The sequence below is a fragment of the Malaclemys terrapin genome, chromosome 8 (assembly GCF_027887155.1).
Source record: "Malaclemys terrapin pileata isolate rMalTer1 chromosome 8, rMalTer1.hap1, whole genome shotgun sequence".
Classification (NCBI taxonomy): Eukaryota; Metazoa; Chordata; order Testudines; family Emydidae; genus Malaclemys; species Malaclemys terrapin.
In genome coordinates, this window is record NC_071512.1 from 75418696 (window position 1) to 75441929 (window position 23234).

At 38.1% G+C, this 23234-nt stretch overlaps 1 protein-coding gene across 4 annotated transcripts in view; it reads right to left on the reverse strand.

Annotated features, from left to right (window-relative positions):
- TLCD4 (TLC domain containing 4) overlaps positions 1–23234 on the reverse strand; it is a 97749-nt gene that overhangs the window by 4233 nt on the left and 70282 nt on the right. For 3 of the 4 annotated variants that reach the window (XM_054038344.1, XM_054038345.1, XM_054038343.1), the window contains exons 6-7: positions 16651–16724; positions 7066–9845 (exon numbers count right to left, since the gene is read on the reverse strand). In XM_054038344.1, coding sequence (XP_053894319.1) covers positions 9530–9845; positions 16651–16724 — 390 coding nt within the window. In that variant the 3' untranslated portion in view covers positions 7066–9529. Of the gene's footprint in view, positions 1–7065; positions 9846–16650; positions 16725–23234 lie in introns of those variants that run through there. The other variant, XM_054038346.1, reaches the window with a different exon arrangement.

The following is a 23234-nucleotide window of genomic DNA, read 5'->3' on the forward strand; positions in this document are numbered from 1 at the left end:
GTTTTGAAAGTGACCATTCAAAAATGCAAAAAAGAGTCAGAAAATAGGACATCAATGCAAGAGAACTTGTGTTTCAACATTTACTGTTAACATCCTCCCACATCATATTACATCTATTCCACATGCTATTCACAGAACAAAAGGCAAAAAAAAAAACAACCCAAGTTATTTAAGCACAGAATATTATACATGACTAACTCCATTAATCTACATTAATGAATGGAGATGTGCTAGGAGCAAGACATCTGATGCCATAGCAACCTTTTGATATACAAGACAATGATTGTTAAATATGGAAGTTCAAAAAATGTGTTCATATTTCTTATGTTATATTATGAAGATAGTGTTCTACTGCAAACAGATTTAGCCAATTTGTTTTTTCTAGGAAATATAAGCAAATTGTAGACCGAAAAATAAAGCAAATATTTTAAGTCTTCTATATCAAGATTCTACATATTGATTGTGAAAGTGTGTGCAGGAAAAGCTCCTCAGGGATCATTTTGGGTATGTCTATACTGCAATGTAAGCCCAGGCTCAATGTTGTGAGCCTGAGCTTGAGCGTGCACACTGAGCATAGACCCCAGATTGAGAATTTCTGTAGCCTGGTCTCACACCTGTGCTCAGGCATTTACACTGCATTACACAGACCCAAATCAAACTACCCTATCCCAGGCTTTGTAGCACCCTCCCCAACTGTAGATGCTCTAGCCCTTTGTTTGTGGTGCACTATGGAAAAATATCCAACCCACATGTTACAGGAAGCTGTCACAGCCTGCCAAAATATCCTGCTGAGCCATCTTTTGGGTCTGCACACTCCCATCAAGTGGAGACACCAAGATGGCAGAGTCACCATTTGAAGAACTTGTTTTCACTCCCATTTCAGGAAATGGGCAGAGTATCCATGAGACAGTGGTGGATATTTAAGTGGTGTTTTCTGACCTACCGAAAGCACCTGTTAGAGGAAGGAGGAGGATATGGATTTGAACTGGCTGGGGCTGCTCATGACTGAGTATTGTTCCTGATGCCCCCTATGTAGACTGGCATTTTTGGACTCGGGACACAAGCACAGACTGGTGGGATCGTTGTCACGTAACCTGGGATGACCAGCAGTGACTCCAGAACGTTTGCATGAAGAAAGCTACATTTCTGGAACTATGTGAGCAGCTTCCAGTGTCAGAACGCACACTTGAGGTTGCATTGCAGGTCACAAAGTAGGTTGCTATAACGATCTGGAAGCTATCACAGACTGCTACAGGTCCATTGCTAGCCAGTTTGGTGTTGGAAAGTCAACTTTGGGTAAAGTGATGGCAGAAGTTTCAGAGGCAATCAGGCATGTGATTTACCCAAAGGTGGCTGGCATAAAGAAACAACATCAGTGAAGTAATTGCTACTTTTGAGAGACTGGGGTTTCTAAACTACACCAGGGCCACTGATGGGAATTATGTGTCCATAGTTTGGCCTCAAGGAGCACGAATACATAAACTGCAAAGGGTATAACTCCATAGTTATGCAGTCCTTTGTGGACTACAAAGGAGGTTTTATGGATGCCAATGTGGGCTGTACTGGAAGATTGCTAATGCCAGCGTTTTTGGCCAATAGCGAGTCTACCTTCATGGACAGGCCAGGACACTATTCCCACCAAATAACATTGTCATAAATGAAGTAACTGTCCCCACTGTTATTCTAGGGGACCCCATATGCCCCTTTTTGCCTTATCAAACTGTATCCTGATCTCAGAGACCCAGGGAAAAGAAGGTTTAATTACATTGTCAGTGAGTATAGAATGGTGGTTGAATGTGCATTTGGCAGACTGAAATCCTGCTGGTGCTGTTTCAATAACTTTGGATTGCAGTGTCATCAATGCAGTCTACAATACTGAGGCTTGCTGTGTTCTTCACAATTTTTGTTAAGTCAAAGGTGGGCCATTTGCCCCTGAATGGACCTATGACAGTAATGGATTGTTGAACCAATACACTCAGCCCAACAAGTGCTCCTATGACAGCTAAGACAGGATGCACGTGTAAACAGAAATCAGGGATGCTCTATGCTCCCATATTGTGGACTTGTATAGACCAATGGATGAGGGAGAATAGTAAGTTCATGAATGTGTTTTTACATCAAAGTTAACAGTATATGAAGTATTGATTACAATGAATGGTGGGGGACTGTAATGAATTTTAATTATGGATGAAATGACTGCTTATGAAATGCGGGGGCGGTGTACTGTCTGGCAAGAACAGAATTTTCATTATGGATTGATATAAATAGATGTATTGAGAAATTGTGTTTGGATACAGCTTCCCAGTTATGTCCTATCATGTGTTTATCCTTATTATTTGAAATACACATTATATGATGTGATGCAGGGATGGTAATAAACTTCCTTAATAAAATAAAAGCCTTTATGTGTGAACATGGCTGTATTACAAAAAAACAATATTAAAACATCATCAGGCAAGTCAGCTGCCATTACAAACACCACAACACCAATAATAAACCAATACCAAAACCAGTAATAAAATAAAGTGCACAAAACAAACATTGAACAGTGCAAACAGCGAAACCAGTGCCAATAAATAAATTCCGTACATTTGCGTAAAAATTACATTTTAAATGCTTAATTGCTCTTTGTGCTTCCCAGTCACCATTTTGAATTACCAGGGAGGTGGGGGGACTCCAAGGTGCAGGCATGCATTCTGCCATTGGCAGATAAACGCTGCTAGCCACAGCTTGTAATTAGGGCTGTCAAGCGATTAAGAAAAATTAATCACTATTAATCGCGCTGTTAAACAATAATAGAATACCATTTATTTAAATATTTTTGATGTTTTCTACATTTTCAAATTATTGATTTCAATTACAACACAGAATACAAAGTGTACAGTGCTCACTTTATATTTATTTTTATTACAAATATTTGCACTGTAAAAAACAAAAGAAATAATATTTTTCAATTCACCTCATACTGTACTATAGTGCAATCTCTTTATTTCATGGAAGTTGAACTTACAAATGTAGAATTATGTACAAAAATAAATGCATTCAGAAATAAAACAAAAGTAAAACTTTAGAGCCTACGAGTCCACTCACTCCTACTTCAGCCAATCACTCAGACAAACAAGTTTAGTTACAATTTGCAGGAGATAGTGCTGGCCGCTTCTTGTTCCCAATGTCATCTGAAAGTGAGAACAGGTGTTCGCATGGCACTGTTGTAGCCAGCACCGCAAAATATTTATGTGCCAGATGTGCTAAAGATTCATATGTCCCTTCACGTTTTAACCACCATTCCAGAGGACATGCATCCATGTTGATGACAGGTTCTGCTCTATAACAATCCAAAGCTGTGCAGACCAATGCATGTTCATTTTCATCAGCTCAGTCAGATGCCATCAGCAGAAGGTTGATTTTCGTTTTTGGTGGTTCGGGTTCTATAGTTTTCGCATCTGAGTGTTGCTCTTCTAAGACTTCTGAAAGCATGTTCCACACCTCATCCCTCTCAGATTTTGGAAGGCACTTCAGATTCTTAAACCTTGGGTCGAGTGCTGTAGCTATCTTTAAAAATCTCACATTGGTACCATCTTTGAGTTTTGTCAAATCTGCAGTGAAAGTGTTCTTAAAACAAATATACGCTGGGTCATCATCCGAGAATGCTATAACATGAAATATATGGCAGAATGTGGGTAAAACAGAAGAGTTCTCCCCCAAGCTGTTCAGTCACAAATTAAATTGACGCATTCTTTTTTTAACGAGCATCATCAGCATGGAAGCATGTCTTCTGGAATGGTGGCCGAAGCATGAAGGGACATACAAATGTTTAGTATATCTGGCACATAAATACCTTGCAATGCCGGCTACACAAGTGTCATGCGAATGCCTGTTCTCACTTTCAGGTGACATTGTAAATAAGAAGCAGGGAGCAGTATCTTCCATAAATGGAAACTAACTTGTTTGTCTTAGCGATTGGCTGAACAAGAAGTAGGACTGAGTGGACTTGCAGACTCTAAAGTTTTCCATTTTTTTGTTTTTGAGTGCAGGTATGTAACAAAACAAAAATCTACATTTGTAAGTTACACTTTCACAATAAAGAGATTGCACTACAGTACTTCTATGAGGTGAATTGAAAAATACTGTTTCTTTTGTTTATCATTTTTACAGTGCAAATATTTGTAATCAAAAATATAATATAAAGTGGGCACAGTATTCTGTATTGTACTAGAAATCAATATATTTGAAAATGTAGAAAAGCATCCAAAAATAATTTAATAAATTTCAATTGGTATTCTACTGTTTAACAATGCGATTAATTGTGATGAATTTTTTTGAGTTAATCACATGAGTTAACTGCGATTAATCAACAGCCCTACTTGTAATACATTTTGAATCGGGTCATAAATCTTAAATTCCTCCCATTCCTATATTAAGAGCAACAAACATGGAGCCAGAAACATACCAGGCTCTGGGGCTACTTATGTCTCTTCTGTTTCTGCTGCCAGTTCTGGAGCAGGCTCCACCCTTAGGGGGGGATCATCAGACAGCTCCTTTGAGTATGGACCCAGCATGTGCTGCAGCTGCTCCAGTGGCAGAACCTCTTTGGAAACCAGTGTGAGCACAAGTCACTTCACTAGCTGGATCTGGTGCCTGCTGGTTCCTCTCTAATATAGGAGTAATTCAGGGGTCAGAAGGTCACCATCCCGGCTGACCAGGCTGTCATGAACTGCTGTTGGCTCAGTGCTTGGTGCAGTATCCAACACTCCGTCAAACTTCTCATAAAAGAGGCAGGATGTTGGGGAGTTCCTAAAAGTGTGGTTTTCAACCCTGGCTTTCTAATAGTCTTGAGCTGCTTAATTCACTCCCATCACTGGCCACCAGTCTGGTGAATCCCCCACGCTGCCAATTCATCTGCAGTTTTGTAGTGAAGAGAAACTTCTTGCTTGCCTCACACCAGATATTAACCAATATCTGACTGTAGTCCTGTCACCAGGGAACAACGTGTTTGGCAATGGACTTCTTATTGGTGGCCATAGCTAGCGCAGGAGACGGTTCACTCTGTTTGCAGCTCAGCAGTCAGAATACAATGTTAAACACTGAGCAGCTGTACTTGAACATGGGGGGTTGCTTCCATTTCCTGGGAGTCAACTGGCTAGTTTTGAGATAGAAAAAACAAGGAACACTGGCCCATGGGACTGTGTGATAGAATTGGCAGACTATCAGGACATGAGTCTGGGGGACTGAGGCCCAAGCTGCATCCACAATACAAAATGATGCACTGTGGACTAGTGGGACTTGGGTTTGGATGAACCCCTCTTGCTGGATCCTAGGGTCTAAGTCCAGGGGCTTACTGGCCTTAGTCAGCTTTGTGTGTAGACAGAAGTGGGGTTAGAGCTCAAGCCTGAGTCTGAGCCCACGCTTGCATTGCACTGTAGATATACCCTCAGTGTTGTGTCCTCTACAGCACTGAGTACCAAGTATTTAATAAGGGGAAGTGGCATGGTATCCTCTCTTAATATCTCAGCCAGTAGAGTTTGCTGAATGCAAAGATGGCAGCAGAAAGGTGAACAATAAGCTGTGCTTTTCAGTAGGCTGTTCAGGTTACTACCCTCTCAGCTCAAAGAGGGAATCACTGACTTCTTTTTACCTCCTAGGATGGCAAAATCCTAAAGGAAAAAAATCTAGTCCCAAATGAATGTCTGCACATCTGCACACACACTTTCAGAACTGCCACCCCAGACACATACACCCACCAAAACCCCCTGCAACTCCTCCTCCCCCTGCCTGGGAAAAAAACAAACCAAAAAACTCCACGCTGCTCACCACGGACCTATAGAATTTTGCAAGACTAAGGTGCATATGTGTATTAGATATTAATCGTAAGTTCTTTAAAAGACAGATGCTTGTAATCGCAAATTCTAGCAACAATTCTACTTTGAATAAAGGGGACAATTTAATCTGTCCAGTTTTAGACTGATATTTCAGATAGAGAAATGTAACTACTAAACTATGAGTGTAGCAGAGGAACAAACAGCAACTGGTGTCAGTATTATATAATATGTTGCATCATATATAATCTTAGTGGCCTGTGAAGGAGCCCTAAAAATAAAGGATAGGTGTAGTCTGTCCATCACATATGTGCAGTCTGCATATTTCTGTCCTTGCCCAACACGTTGGCATTCATGATCATTTTAAAATGATTCTAGCACACAACTGCTGTGTGGTTATAGTATAAACTTGTAACACCAAATAAAATAAATCAGAACTTAATTCAAACCAAATGGACATAGCAAATATGGTTGGATATATTTGCTGATCTTCTATAACAATGTAATTGAATCATAGAGGATAAAAGCTATTAGGACCAAATGGATTAGTAGGTCATCTAGCCCATTCCTCTTCCACTGTAGCTTGTTCCCCACACTTTATTTTCTAGGACTTTGTCCAATCTAATTTTAATATAATCTTTCATATTTTTATGATAAACCTGACTCTCTTAGTCACTATCTATGATTTATGTATAATAGAGAATAAAGAGAATAGACCATTTAAAAATTTATAGCTCTAGTGAAGACTCTACATTGGAAATTAGGAATTTAACTTACTGTATGTAGGATTCAAATACCATTAAAGATGAATGCTTAAAAAAGGATGGACTTCCAATGCAGTTTTCATGAAGTCCTTACTTGCTGTAAAATCATTTTCCTTATGAAAAAATGTTTCATCCTACCATATTTTATTTTCAGAATTAGTAAACATCATACTTCTATGTTCAAGGTGTATTTTCACCGAAGTTCTTGAGTCTACTAAATTTCTGATTTTGAAACTGGCTAAGAGAACCAAAATGTAAACATAAGTTATTACAAATGTGCATACTTAGTTACTGAATCAGAGCACAAAAAATCTCTTTCACTAGTTACCTAGTTACCATCTTAAACACTAATACAATAGAACTGCCTTTGTGTGCATATTGAATGTTGTGCAGGATGTGTTTAATTAAATCACTATTTTAAAAAGTATCTGAAACTACACGTTGATAAAAAGGTTTTCCTTAATAAAAAATGTAATGGAGGTCAATTGACTGATAATATGAATTTATTGGTACCAAAGACAAGGCACTGTGCTAATTCAAGAATGACAATTAAAGAAAACAAAAGACTCACTTCAGTTACTATGCTTTCTAGGACTGAACAACTCATCTAACATAATAAGGCAACAGGACTGCCAAGAATATAGTGTAAGGAACAGAATGCATTAGCAATCTTTGCCTCCCACCTGTTGAAAAATAAAGAGATAGTACTGAAAAAAATTACTGTTAGTTAAATAATGTAACTACACCTGTAAACGTGAGTATTAAATCAGCCCATATAATGCTCTACTGTACTCTTCAAAGAGGAGAACTGAGCTGCTTTAGCCACAACTGACTTGGCTATACTGCCAGACAATGTAAAAGACCTTTGCTAGCAGTTTGTGGAGTCTTCTTGGTGACCTAAGGAGGCATAACCCTGATTTACACGACAAACTTATGTCAGTATTACTGCAGCACTCAGGAGTGTGGAAAATCCACACCCCGAGCGATGTAGTTATACCGACCTAGCCTCCAGTGTAGACAGTGCTATGTCAACAGGAAGGCTTCTCCTATTGATATAGCTACTACCTCTTGGGGAGGTTGAGTACCTCTGCCAACAGGAGAAGCTGTTCCATCGCTGTAGGCAGTCTTCACTAAGTGCTACAGCAAAGCTGTAAGTGTAGACAAGCCCTCAGTAAATCATAAAGGGACAGCTAGTTCCTGGAAATTTTTTGTTTGTTTTACAGCTCTCCCTTCCAGCCCACACTAACTAATAGCCAGACACCTGCATTTGTTTAGAGGAAAGAAGATTTCACTTTGAGGGGTGTTGCTAAAGAGAACAGCACAAAAACATATCCCAACAGGGCAAGAATTTGACAAATGTTAAGAAACAAAAACAAAATAAGTTGCTTGAGTAGTTTGCTACAATGTTTTTATGTAATAGCACCACACTAGTGTGTGAAAAAGCAGTTTCAGCAGCACATACTAGCAGATGGTGTCACAAACCGCAAGTGATGACAAATCAAGTGAAGAAAGCATTGTTCCAACAAACAACAAAACAAAAAACAAAACCACCACAAACACACCTAGCGGCTCCACAACAGTTATATGGGAGGAAACAATTCTCTCAGGTTGGCATCTCTTTCATATTCTGATCTTTCCACATGCTCTAATTTTCCCCATCTCCCACAGACATCACTGGAAGTTCTATGCTTGAAGAGAAAGCAGAATATCTGCCAAGGACTATGTGGATCCAAAAACAGAATGTTGTCCCTGATGATGTTAGCTGCTTCTGTGACCCACTCTATAGGTCTTCTCAACAGTTTTGAAGAGAATAAAGGAAACTATTCTCTGTTGGGTCCACTGATAAGTCTTCTTGCTTACAAGATGGGCTTTCTTTGGCCAGCACCTCAGATTTCCAGCCATATGAATAACAAGAAAAATATGACAAATACATATTTATATAAGCATTTGAGCAGAATATGAGCATTTTCATACTAAGAAGATGGCTCTGGAGGGGAGAGGGTTACTGTGACATAGCCACATATACAAAAGTATTTAGTCTCCTATACTTAAGTTGTTTACACCCTAGAAGTCTCTTGGTTAAATAATAATAATAATACATTTAGAAGCAGAGTTGCAATACTTTTCAAAAGTAGTAGCAGCAGCAGCCTTCACAGGGAGAGAGCACTATAGTAAGAATGAGTTTGTTTGCACACACTGTTTACCATGTTAACTTGTGACAGAATTCTGATCAGATTTAACAGTAATACTACTAGAAGTACATTAGCACAGCAGCACAGTCATCCCTCCACATAAAAGATTTTTTAAAAGATAAAACAATACATTATACCAATATCTGTAAAACTGTTTCATAAATCCCCCAAAAGATTGTGTCCATGCATATAAGGCAGCAGAAAGTCAGTAAAATATTTCATAGCATCAAAGCTAAATTCTTAGCCTTTGTTGCAAAAAAATAAAAAGTTGTCAAGGATGAAATCTTGATTGTTAACATCAAATACTAATAAGAGAAATCACAGAAACATGGCAGGAAACTTGCCATATCTGCATAACTTACAACAAAAGATCCTAACATTCACAGGCTTTAAAAAACACATTGAGAAACCTGAGTGAAAACATTTTAGGAACATACTGATAGAAGACCACCAACTAATCAGTCTGTTCCTTTTGAAGTTCATTTGTCAGTTAAGTGCTTGGAACACACAGCTAGACTCATTTGTATGAACCTATACATACGGTATGTCATATGCCATTGTTTCCCATTCCATAGAGTGGGATTGTCTTTAAATGAAGTGACCCTGGGCATGCAGGCAGTGTGGCAAGAGAAAGGTTAAGATCAATAAAGAGGCAATACCTTGTTTCCTTAGAGGAGCATTTTGTGGCAAAAGTGTGCATTGTTTCAATGAACCCAAATGATCTTTATAGAGACGTTCAGTTTTACATATATGATTTCTAGTCAGATTTTCCATTCTTACGTATTTTGACTTCCTTTTGTCCAATGAGACAAATAACTTTGTAGCATCCCTTTGTAATTTTGACCATCCACATCAAGTTCATCACATCCAAGACAACACTAGAGATAATCCAGGCGCTTTGGGCTGCAATTCCTACTCTGTGGAAAGCCTCTGTTCCAAACACAGAAATGACGTCGGCATAATAAACAGGCATGACTACAATCCTCACCATGAAGAACACAATCGTCATCAGCACCCCATTGATGATGTTGGCTTTTGAAGATTTGGGGTACCCCAGCACTTCAAAGAACCACCTGCAAGAGAGAAGTGTTCACAAAACCAAAAAGTTTCAGATTTTTCAAATCCCTTCTTATGACCAGTCACTATTCATCAATTTATCCCCAAGCCCTCCCAATCTAAAATTCTGCCTTCTATTATGGCTTCATCTAAAATCTCTCTAGGCCTGTTAATTGTCTTAGTGCAAAGCATCGTGTAATTTCCATTACTACATAAAAAAGTTTCATAACAATATTTTAAGGAACAATATGTACAATAATCTCCTAATTTGAATTGTAAACTAATATGTAATAAGTGTACATGTTAGTTGCTATTACTGTAGTGTAGAGGAGTGGTTTTCAGCCTTTTTTCATTTGTGGACCCCTAAAAAATGTCAAATGGAGGCTTTGGAAATCTTAGATAATCTGTGGACCCCCAGGGGTCTGCGGACCACAGGCTGTAAACCATTGCTGTTGAGCATGGATAATTTGTTTTGTAAATTAACTTTAAAATAACTACTGTGAAATAATTTATTTTTTGTTCTTTGAACATTTTAATTTGCACTGCCTGATAAGAAACTGCTATTCATTTTTTTTAGAAGTGAAACTGAGCTGAGAAATGTAGCTCCAAACTTCCTCAAAATTATAGATTAAGGCCCCTACCAAATTCACCGTCCATTTTGGTCAATTTCATTGTCATGGGATTTTAAAAATTGTAAATTTCATTATTTCAGATATTTAAATCTGAAATTTCACAATGTTGTAACTGTAGGGATCCTGACCTAAAAGAGGGCTTTAGAGCGGGGGTTGCAAGGTTATTATAGGAGGATTGCCACCATTACTTCTGCACTGCTGGTGGTGGCGGTGATGCCTTCAGAGCTGGTCAGCTGGAGAGTGGTGACTGCTGGCCAGGAGCCAGCTCTGAAGGCAGCGCTGCCACCAGTAGCAGCATAGAAGTAAGGATGGCATGGTATGGTATTGCTACCATTACTTCTGTGCTGCTGCCTTCAGCGCTCGGTCCTCGGCCAGCAGCCTCTACACTCCAGCTACCCAGTTCTCAAGGCAGCACCGCAGAAGTAAGGGTGGCAATACTACGACTCCCCCCTACAATAACCTTGCAACCACCCTGCACCCTCTTTTGGATCTGGACCCCCAGTTTGAAAAACGCTGGTCTCCCCTGTGAAATCTGTATAGTATAGGGTAAAAGAACACAAAAGACCAGATTTCACAGGGCAGACCAGATTGCATGGTCCGTGACAAGTTTTTCATGGCCGTAAATTTGGTAGGGCCTAATTTTAGGGAAAGAAAGAAGTTTGGAATTGGTGTTGTAGGTAGGACCCCCATCTGTTATTTCACATTTGCTGGATTTGGGCTTTTGTGATTGGTGCCTTGTTACTGTCCTAATAAGATCCTTAGAGATCAGTCTGGTCCCAAGCCAAAACCTCAGCTCTAAACATTACAAGTTGCATTGCATTATTATGTCAATGCTTAGCTGTATGAAAAATGTCAGTGTGCAGGAGTAATTTTGAATAGGTTTTCTATATTTTGATGCCCTACTAGAGAGGTGTAACTATTACATGTAGTCTATTGCCTGGCAAGTAGAACCTGTGGGTTGGTTTCTTAAGGAAGTATTTGCATTATTGTATGTTCCTCTCTTTCCCTTCATTCACACAATAAAATCACCCCATTAAAGATTTGTATAGCAGTGACAGGTCAGAGAAAGGACAGAGAGGACCAAACCATAGAAAACAGCTTAACTGCTGAACCTCTGAAGGCATAATCAGCTAAAACTACTGACCATTAAGCAACAGATGTAATGATTGTTAGAACTTTCACTTTGTAAAACTAATAGTATAGCCTATTACAAATTTATTACTAAGGGGCACAGCCATATTGACAGATACTTGTGATATGACTGAACATTATAGATCCCTAGTAAGATAATCAAAGTCAAATATTTTCTTAGATATGCATCAAGATGATGATTAGGTACTGTGCTGTGCCAGCATATTAATTTATAAATGCTTTTTAAATAAATGAAAAAATGGTAATAGAACAACTGCTCACAACCAATTTATGCCTTGCCCGTCACTGACTAAATCAATGCTGAAATTAAACTTGCCTTGTATATGGACATGCCCAAATCAGAAACCAGTATAGACTCACAGAATAGCAGGGTTGGAAGGGACCTCAGGAGGTCATCTAGTCCAACCCCCTGCTCAAAGCGGGACCAATCCCCAGATAGATTTTTACCCCAGTTCCCTACATGGCCCCCTCAAGGATTGAGCTCATAACCCTAGGTTTAGCAGGCTAATGCTCAAACCACTGAGCTATCCCTCCTGCCAAAGAACAAAAAGGAGATGCAAGATAATGATTTAAGAAAAAGTAAAACCTCTATTTACTGTTATAACAATTGTGCAGTTTATTTGTAATTTTTTAAAAAGTGAATGTAATGCTTGTGAAAGTGCTGGATTATTAGACAGTGCTGGAGAACTAACTATAGAACAGATATACCACAGACAGTGTCAGGGCAGTTCATACTACCTTCAGTATTCTACTTATGTGCTTAAAGCTGAGAAGAGTGACCATCACTAGGGAAGAGGGAGGTTCAATCTCTAGGTCCATTCAGATCTTTGTCTTTATGCCGACATGGCCAACAAGGAAGCAAATTGTGATAGTGGTTTTTGTGAAGTGAGCAGAGTAGTGCTCTGCTAGACTGTGGTTTAAACCTTTAAATTTTAGGCAGACAATTCAATTCTATAGCTCAGCTATTTCAAACAATGTAGGTTCTGTCAGATGGGTTAAAAAAAAGCATACATCTTTCAAAGAGCAGAAATCTGCTCTATAAGAGCAAGACTTTGGTGTCCTGTACTATACATTTTTTTTTTTGCATTAAGTTAGTCATTAGGAATACTGAACAAACTCTTTTCAGTAGTATTCGTATTTACAGATCTCCAGAAATAGTTTCATTTGAGTCATAAAATTACTCTCTCAAAATACAAATTATAGAGGTATATTATACCAATATTTATCTAATTGCAAGATGGAGATAAGAAGAGGCCAGACTGATACTAAAATCCAGAACAATGGTCTGATTTTTCTTCTATAGTTTTATCATTCTACATTTTATCTTTAAATTTTCTTCTAAAAATTGAAATTATTGTAAATAAAGAGGATGAAAATATTTCACTTGCCAAGTACGTTATTTCATAACATTACATGCTACCATTAATTGGGCTACAAGATTATTAGTTACAGTTTTCCTTTAGAGTTGTATTATCTATACATTCAACTCTGGCACTTTCAAACTGACAAGCTAAACAAAACAAATTTCTTATGTTCTTTTAAAATTAAAATAAGGATATGGTAAGGTACAAATAATTTAAAGAGACTTTCATATGTTACAAAGAGAATTCTCTGTTGAACTAAGTTGACCTGTGTTTTATATCCCTTCTGGTGAGAATTTAAGCCAAATCATGAGAGTGATAATTGAGTTGTTTATATAAGTCAATGGAATTCTGAGCTTAAAATGCGATTGTATATTATAACTGCAGCTTGGTGTTATTTTTGTTAATACTATAGTAGAGTACAAACAACAAAAGGACATATAATATAAACTAATCTTTCTGAACAATTTACATTACTTACTGTCTCCGAGGTCTGGTTCTCCTCAAATTTAATTAAAGTTATATATATGAATTTATGGAACAATAAATCCCTTAATATAATAAACTTTATCACTATCTTCTGCAGAGATTCCTGTTTGTCTGATAAAATAATAATTCTGGGTATTTGAGGACACTTGGCCTCAGTCAAGGAACTTTTAAAGAAACATTTAAAGTAAATTATCTATCTTTAATGATATGATATGTTGTGATGCTTCATATCACAACCTAAAAAAAAGCATTGGTACAGATACCACTGAAAGATCGGGGTCAAATCCTAGCCCCGTTGAAGTTAATGTGAGTTTTCCCATTGACTTCAATGGGGGTAGAATTTCATCCCAGGGAGGTAATAATACCTGTTTATATAACCTTGATAAGACCACAACTGGATCTTTTTCCTCTGGACTCCTCAGTACAGAAGTAATATTGATAGATTAAAGCAGGAATCATCACCTGGCAGTTTCTGAACAAATCAAAAGTAGCCTTTATAATCTTACCCCTTCTCCCTAACTTAAAAGCTGAACTTGCCAACCCAATGTTTGAGGCAGACCCTGCCATGGCACCTTCTCATAGAACTACTAGAGACTATGCAGCATACTATACTCTACTGCAGGGGTTCTCAAACTTCATTGCACCGCAACCCTCTTCTGACAACAAAAAATTACTACACAACACCAGGAGGGGGGACTGAAGCCAGAGCCCACCTGAGTCCCACTGCCCCACGGGGGCGAGACAAAGAGAAAGCCTGAGCCCCACCGCGCCGGGTTAGGAAGGGGTCAAAGCCGAAGCCCAAAAGCTTCAGCCCCTGCCAGGGGGCCTGTAACCTGAAGCCCTCGCCCTCCAACCCCACGGCCTGAATCCCTAGGGCTTTGGTCCCGAGCCCCTGCAAATCTAAGCCAGCCCTGGCAACCCTATTAAAATGGGATTGTGACCCACTTTGAGGTCCCAACCCACAGTTTAAGAACTGCTGCTCTACTGCATGCCAGAGCACTTGAGGATTGTGAAGAAGCAGCATAGCACAGATGCCTAGCAACAACACAGCTGAGAGCTATTCAGAATATCGAAGTAGAATGAGGCAAGGACTCCTTAACCTCCAATAAAACATCTGCCCTAATCTTTCTGCATCTTTCTTCCTTATAGCTTCCAATATGCTTTATCTCCCCTGACCCAGTCTTCCCTTTTCCCACTCTGACTATGGCTCTTGCAATTGCCACTGAAGACATTTGACCTCTGTATTGCTCATCCCGGAAACATAGCTCAAATTAGAGCACAACACTTGGGGAGATTAAAGAAATTGGATACATAAGGCTTGTGAAAGAAGGAAAATCAGATCTACTGTATTTCTGAGTACCAAAAGAGTTAGAAGAGAGGGGATGAATTATTCAAGATGATTAAAAAGAAAGATAAGAGTTAGCACCCTGAAATTTGAAGAAACAAGAGTAAATTTGATTTTACCAATATGCATTTTTGCTAGTGTCTACTGGGTTGTGGAATAATTTAATCAAGGATGGGAAGACATTGCTGGATTTGTTTAAGGGGGGGGAAATGCAGTCTTTAAGACAGCATGCAGGAATTGTTCTGCATTATTTGACTAAGATAGTTCTGATTTTTCCAAAATTTTCTTAATAGGAAACATGGCTACAGGAGAGACTTCCTTACTTCTTCCTGATGGTTTTTGTGACCTGAGATCACTCATAATAAATACTAAATATTTATGTAAACTATGCTGTCCCCCATCACTCTCTCCAGAGTTTTCCACCAAGGTGTGTGAGGTAGGTAGCAAGCCCCTTTAGTGATGTAGATCTGGTTACCCCAAACTACTATATCACAGTACACTTAAGGAAAGAGTGTGAAATCTCTGTTTCGAGGCATTTCTAAGTTTAGCCACAATATGGCCTTACTTAGATGTTTTAATATTTTATCTACTATAGTTTTTGTGTGTTTTTCCCCATCATTTCTGCAATGTACACAAGTGTTTCCATGGGGAAGGAGGAGAGAAAGAAGGAGTGAACTAGATAACCTAGGGTGTCCTTTTTAGGGTTGAGAGTCCATGAATCTTTAAATTACAGGTTTTCACAGCTTTGCAACTTGTAAAGGTATGTCAGACACTCACATGCAGTATTATAAAATATAGACCTCAAGTAATCTAGAACAATGATGAAGGTGTCTAAATATCAGAGAGGTGAAATTCTGGAACAGCCTTCGAAGGGGAGCAGTAGGGGCAAAAAACCTAACTGGCTTCAAGACTGAACTTGCTAAGGGTATGGAGGGGATGGTATGAGACTACCTAAAATGGCATGTAGCTGATGTGCGACTGCTAGCAGCAAATATCTCTAACAGCCACTGATGGGACACTAAATGGGGAGGACTCTGAGTTACTATAGAGAATTCTTTCCCAGGTGTCTGGCTGGTGGGTCTTGCCCACATATTCAGGGTCTAACTGATCACCATTTTTGGGGTCAGGAAAAAATTTGCCCCTGGGGTCAGATTGCCGGAGACCATGGGGGTATTTTTATTCCTTCCTCTGCAGCATAGGGCACGGGTCACTTGCAGGTTTAAATTAGAGTAAATGGTGGGTTCTCTGTAACTTGAAGTCTTTAAATCATGATTTGAGGACTTCAGTAATTCAGCCAGAGGTTATGAGTCTATTACAGGAATGGGTGGGTGAGGTTCTGTGGTCTGCAATGAGCGGGAGGTCAGATGATCACGATGGTCCCTTCTGGCCTTAAAGTCTATGAATCTATAATACAAGTCCACAATTTCACTCAATGACAAAGCTACCTGGAACCTCTTCTTATGTTCATGATGCTGTTAGAAACCCATAATGGAAATGAAAACTTGTATTACATACTTTTTTATCTAATAACCTATTTATACCCATCTAACTTATACACTTCTGCATATTCTTTTGTTCAAAAGATTTATGCCAGCTTCATGTTGCATACAAAATGCCATTTACAATAAGGAGGAATTCCTCTGGAATGCACTGGAACATAATTCTAGGAGTACAATAGCCCAAAATTTTCATAGCAAGCAAGCTTTTTCCAGCTTATAAATTTGGTTATGTTGAAGTGTGACTACAGAAAATGAATCAAATTTCTATTTGTTATTTACAGTTAAATTCAGTTATCTAACAAGGCAAGACACAAGTTAAAGTAAAATAATTAACAACCACCTACCGCTGATTCACAAAAGGAGTAGAGAACTCTGCAAGCAGACGAAAGTTACCAAAATATGCCAACATTCCTTCCCCCTATATAGCAAGATAAATATTAAAAAGAAGAATCAGGGATGTAAACTTTGGTCATAAATTTAATCTGAAGAACGCATTGACCATTTCCATTTTGTTAAAGCTTCCCAGCATTTGTGAAATTGTATAGGCTCTCAAATACTTTACCAACACTGAAAGTGTCAAGTAAATGTAATAAATTTCATAATCCTCTTTATAAAACTTTAAAGTAAATCATTTATAACATCTAATACTGCTGCCCTTTGAATTTTTTTTAGTGATAAATTAAGAAAGCAGGGAAATATGCAATGTGTCTTGTGACTCCAAGTCATTGACCAAGTATTCAAAATACTTATAGTTATTTGTGGCAGATTAAACAGATGCAGAAAGTTGGCTAACAAATGATGGCACTCCCTAATCAACATGAAAATAGTGATATGTTATGATAAATTAAAAAGGATATATTTTACAGTGACTATCTAAAATGATTCAAGAATATTTTGAATTTCTCATGTTTTAAATAAATCCAGCAGAACCATACTAAACTCACAGAAAATGAGCACTCGTTTTAGTAAGTTAGTTAGTTTGCCAAAACAGAGACTGAAGGCCAGATCCTTGGTCCTGTTCCAACTTTTTTGCAGTGCTCCATCACTGCAAAAGAGCTGGAAATCCTGCATAACTAGCCAGCTGAGATTCTCTCAGCTCAGGGGAATGCACAGCTCTACTCTAATCTTGTTGCAGCCCCCAGCAAAGGGGATGGGTTGGAGGAAGGGCATGTGGCTAGAATCTTGCTGTCCTCTGGTAATCTGCAGCTGGCAGAATGGCACCAAAGCACAGCTGCACAATTAAACTGAGCATTTTGTAAACTGTCAAATTACCCAGTACAACTTTGGATTGAGGTTTCCATTTATAACCAAATCTTCCACTCGTGATCATCTGTGCTGTTTTTTTCTGTCTACAGAGGAGTAAAGATATATTCTTCATCTCTATTACTTTTTGGCAGCAACATACGCTCCTAAGAGAAGCAATTAAATAATGTTTGTGGGAGAAGCAGTTTATGAGGCTGAATTCTATACTGGAACCCATCAAAAAGGCAGCATTCATCAACACTTGCCAAACAGCAGAATGTGAGGTGCCACTGTTTTTCCCCTATACTTGGAAAGAGGGAATAACTGCTGGCAAATATTGACTTCTTAATGATGACCACTGTATTGCTGTAGGAGTTCTATTAGTGTGCTCAGCATGTATAAAAAACAGAAAAATTGTACATCCAGTGATCTTACATTTTAAGGACCAAATTCTGCCATAAGATATATGTGCACAACTTGCACTGAAGTAAATGGGAATTTTATGCACATATCTGAGGGCAGAATTTGAACCTGGATTCAGTCATGACAATGATTTTTTTTATACCAAGATCACTGTCAGAAATCCTATTATTTACCTCTTAAATCTCTGGAAATTGTTTTGTCATTGCAACTAAAGGAAGACAGTAAAAATTAAATATTTGGCATTCTTTGCATATATGACTGACCCTGCAAGGGATAATATTGTTGAGTTTCTCTAATCTGGTCCCAGAGTTCCATGATTCTACTGATACATCTATTATCTTCAGCTAGAAACAGAGTTTCATCTTCTCTGATCCAGGTAATAGGAATCCTGAGACTAAATCCAAACTAAAGATTTGGACATGCAGATGAATCATAACAGGCACATGGAATGATTTCAAGTGGCAGTGAGCAACTTTATTTAACATGGGGGGAAAGCATTATATGCCACCCCCTACTCTCACATACCAGGCATTTAATTGAGTCCAGTACAGGGTTACAGGATTCCTACCATAAAACCAATAACTGAGGGTACTTTTATTTCTGAATCTTCTTTATCAGCCCCTGCCCCTTCCCACCCCCCACCCATAGAAGGTGTAAAAGTTACCAAGAGAGGACTTCCGTGCATCAAGACTTCTTGTCTCCCCTTTTTCCCATAGGCAAACGGATCACCAGTGAAATCCCGGATCTCATTTACCTCTGGGAACTGGTCCCTTGTAGCTTTATCTGTACTGGACACTGGCTGCAAGTTGCAAAAAGCTAAAACAGTTTTCCTTTCCTCATATTAAACTTGTTAAATCTTAATTCTTATAACCTAACTGTGCTTCCATGATGCTGTGAGGAAGGCAAAAAAATCTACCACACTTTTGCCAAGTAGGTCCAATGGGAAAAATTCCTTACTGATCCAAAAGCAGGCAGTTAAGTCAGACTTGCAGCATCCTAAAAACACAGCTGTTATGCTACAACTACGAGGAGCGAGTGCAGGGCAACTAGCTGGAACAAGAGGCTTTTGAAAACCCTGGGGGGAAGTCTCAATAAGTGGGGGTGAGAGAGAGCACTGTGAGTACCTGGTTAGAGAGCAACTGGTTAGCCCATTCCCCCATCCCAAGCCAATGGGAAGGCTGCGGTCTCTCCCACACCCCCATTCCCACAATGTATGAATTCTTGCGTCCACCTCTCCTTCCGCATCTCCTGCTAGGACTGTGTACATCAGGGTGGGGCATTAATAGTCAAGTGTATTAGTCATGTTAAACTTTAACTTTATTATAAACAAAAAAGACAACCTCAGCATTTATTTACATATAGCCTCCTCCTGATGTTTACAGGAAGAAGGTAACAAGTAAAAGCTTGCTGATATATTTGTATTACTGATTACTAGTTGCTCTCTCCATATTTACTTACGAGGAATATCATCAGCTTGAGGGGGGGGAAATGTAATTTCTCTGAAAATTTTTTACTTATTGCGTGGGATTTTCAAATGTGCCTAAGTGATTTAGGAACACCATTCCCACTGGAAGTCAATGGGATTTGTGGTCATCTATGCACTTAGAAAAACTAACTGAAATCAGTTACTCTTATGTATTACTTTTAACTATAGTGGGTAGGATTTTCTATTTCCCTTCAGTTTAATTTGTGTATTCAAACAGCACTTTGTGTCTAGTCAATCCCGCTCTTCACCCAGTAAAGTCAATTTTTTCTTGCTAAAGGCACCCTTATCAACAGGAAAGAAGAAAAGTGTCTACATCACATTTAAAAAATATTAAAATTACATTTTCTGGGACATTTTATTTAAAGGATTCCATACCAAAATCTGGAACATTTAAAATTAGCCTATGTCAAAAAGTTGACAGTGTCTCTTTAATAAATACTTAACACACAACAATTTACATCTTCAAAGCACTGTACCACCAATGTTAAATATTAACAAAGTAAGTGTCAGGTATTAAAGAGACACCAACATAAATTAAAGTAGGATTAATTTCAGAAGTCTGCCAAAATAGGGCAGAGTTCCATTAACAATGAAAAGTGCTGTTGGGCTAAAATATGAAAAAAGTAAAGTGGGGCAAAAAGTTTTAATCCCTTTTATTAACATCACAATTGGATTTTTTTATACAGTAAAAAAGAAAAAACACTGGATATATATATACTACACTTAGAGATCACAGACTTGTGGAAATGCATTGGAAATATAATAAAAAGTGGAAAATAACATGCAATAGCTTTTGGCTGTTTTGTCTTCTTCCTATGTGCAGCAAGCTACAGCTAAAAGTTATGATCTACTTTTGGACAGAGAGTGATTTATTTTAAATATTTTCCTGCAGCTGTACATGTCACCTAAATAATTTGTATCAAATATCTGGTTTTACAAAAATTAAGAATTTTAATTCATCTCATTAAACCAATGATTCCCAAATCATATCCCAATCACAATCAAAACAGAGTCTGCACTTAATCCCTTTTCTGGTTCCTTCAGTCTTTCGCACTTTCCATCTGTTTGTTCCTCTTTTGTTTAGTCCCGTCCCCCATCCCCCACTCTCAGTCTCTCCTTCTAGTGTCTTTGGAGTGTCAGGGGCTCTGACAGAGGCTACTCATTTGCAAGTGTAGTTGGAGCACCTTTCCATTGCAAAAATCACACTACTGGGGAGTATATGCCTGGGAACAAGCAGCCCCCAAACCATCTAGAAAGCAATGAATGAAACTCTATTCACAGACCTAAAATGTCTAGTGCAAAAATCCACATAATTTTTCATTCCTTTCACCAAATTCAGAACATTGGGTAAGGACTTCAAAGAAGTAGGATCTGCAGAAGCCATATACTGTCAATTCTCCATCACGAATTGCCTTTATATATCCCCTCTTGTATCTTAATTCCTAGGTTTCAAAATCACTTGATGCACCCGCGCCGTGATTTCAAGGTCTACTAGATGCAACAAGTCTGGATCAGGTAAAAATGTGGCTATCCTTTTGAGACAGAAGATCCAAAGATATTAGAAGAAGAAGAATGGCTCCAATGCTATTGCTAGGAAATCATATTACCCCCTTCCCCCCTCTCCCCCCCGAAAAAACAACCCCAAACTGTAGTGATCATTGAAAAGTCAACAGATATTTTATATTTAAAACTGCCATTAACTTAAAAAATATTTAGTACTTCTGAACGTCTGTGGATGATTAAAGTCAAATGTCCAGTTACAAATTCACAACTTAAAATATTAAACTGACACCAGTTTTATACCTAGTATTTAGGTATATACCTAGTAATTAGGTATACATAAATAAACATGGAGAGAACAGTACACAGCAATAACAATGAAGTGCAGCTGCAATCTCCCACCCCATCCTCATTATAACCATTGTCTACACTTTTAGGGAGTAATAAGCCTATGATAAAATGAAATTCACTGTTACTCATGATTTGGAAGATTAAAATGTGCATGTATCCTTGTATGTTATGTGGATTTCTTCCAAAGTGTGCTGAAGTACTTCATTTTAAACAAATATTTGTTCCAAACTTCATGATGGGCAGTGATGCCTAGTGGATAGAACACTAGACTGGCACTCTGGAGACTTGGGTTCTACTTCTGGATCTGCCACTAGCCTACGGGGTGACCTTGAGCAAGTCAATTTGCCGCTCTGTGCCTCAGTTCCCCCATCTGTAAAATGGGGGAAATGATGCTTACCTCTTCTGTGATCTACAGATCAAGTGCTACCCAAGAGTTAAGTATGAAATACAAGAGCATCAATGTTTCATTCATTCATTTTATCAAATTACAATATATTCTTGACATAAAATTAGAGTCTTTCATAAGAAGGTATGCAAAAGGACAATGCTGGTACAGACTAGCAAACAGTTTAGAAATTTCAAAAAACACAGTACAATATGAAAAAAAGGAGGTTTATTTCAAGTCTTAAATCACAGTATTTTTTATGTAATACTTCACCTGGGCACGTGTATAGCATGTTGCTGACTGTATTGGGATAGATTAGATGGCTACATAGAATAGTTATTTTTTAATACACTACATTCAGTATACTCGAAAGTTGAACTTTAAAAAAATGTTTTAAAAATCCCAGTTGCTGTTGTAAAAGAGTTACATATTTATAAATATATAGCATTTTGATTAGCGCTGGAGAATCTCAATAAGAGTTGTTATTTTACTGCTATTCCCCAGCAGGAAGTTTATGACAAAAAAAAAAAAAAGTGTTAATGAGCAGGCAGATGCTAAACACAAACTGCGAGCTTTAGTGAAACTGTTATTATTTGGTAAGAGAATTGTAAATATATAAGCATCGTCGTTCATATTAAACAACAAAACCATTAGAATTTACCTTGACAAAAGGTGTTGTGAGAATTTGTTATTTATAAAAGCACTTTGAAGGTAAGTGCACTGTCAGTGATAATATCTGGCAGAGTCAAACCTCTCTTGTACATGCAAGTGATGAGTAGTACATTCTGCGTTACCAGCTATGGACTTGATCCCGATCCCCTTGAAGTCAGGGTCAAAACTCCTACAAAGGGAGGAGGTGTTAGATCAGACAGCAAGCTGATAGTTTCCTGAGATTTTTAAATTACATTTAATAATTGTAAAGCTGTGCAAAATACAAGATGAAATAAAAATTATTACAAGGCTTTTGAATAGTAGGTTGTTTTTACAGGCAATATGTGCTGTAATACCTAGATAAATAGTGCTGTTTAAGTGCAGATTTTCAGCATTCACTCTGAATTTTGCAGCTTTTGTTGATGTAAGCAGCCATATATTCTTGCTGCAGCTATATCCTTAAAATATTATATATGTTTAAACTAAAGACATTAAATTACAGACCCTTCCCCCGCCAAGGAACAGGAAATAAACTCTTATGTATTAGATATCAGTTGATAGCTCAAGTTAGCTCCTCCACAGCCATTATGTAGTACTGCATAAAAATGTATTGAAATAATTTGTAAAAAGCACACAATTAACATTAGGTCATTGGAATTATTCAGACTTTTTTTTTGCAAACTATGCTGTATATGTAGAAAAAAATCCTTTTGAAAATTCGTCTTAATTGGTGACATTCATGGAAAGTTTTCTTAAGATTTAAAAAAAATTCTAAAAAAAAATCTGATTGTATTAAGATCCTGATTCAGCAAGATACTTAAGCACATCAAAGCAACTACCCATGAGTTTAAAGTTAAGCATGTGCTTAAGTGTTTTGCTGACTCAGAGTC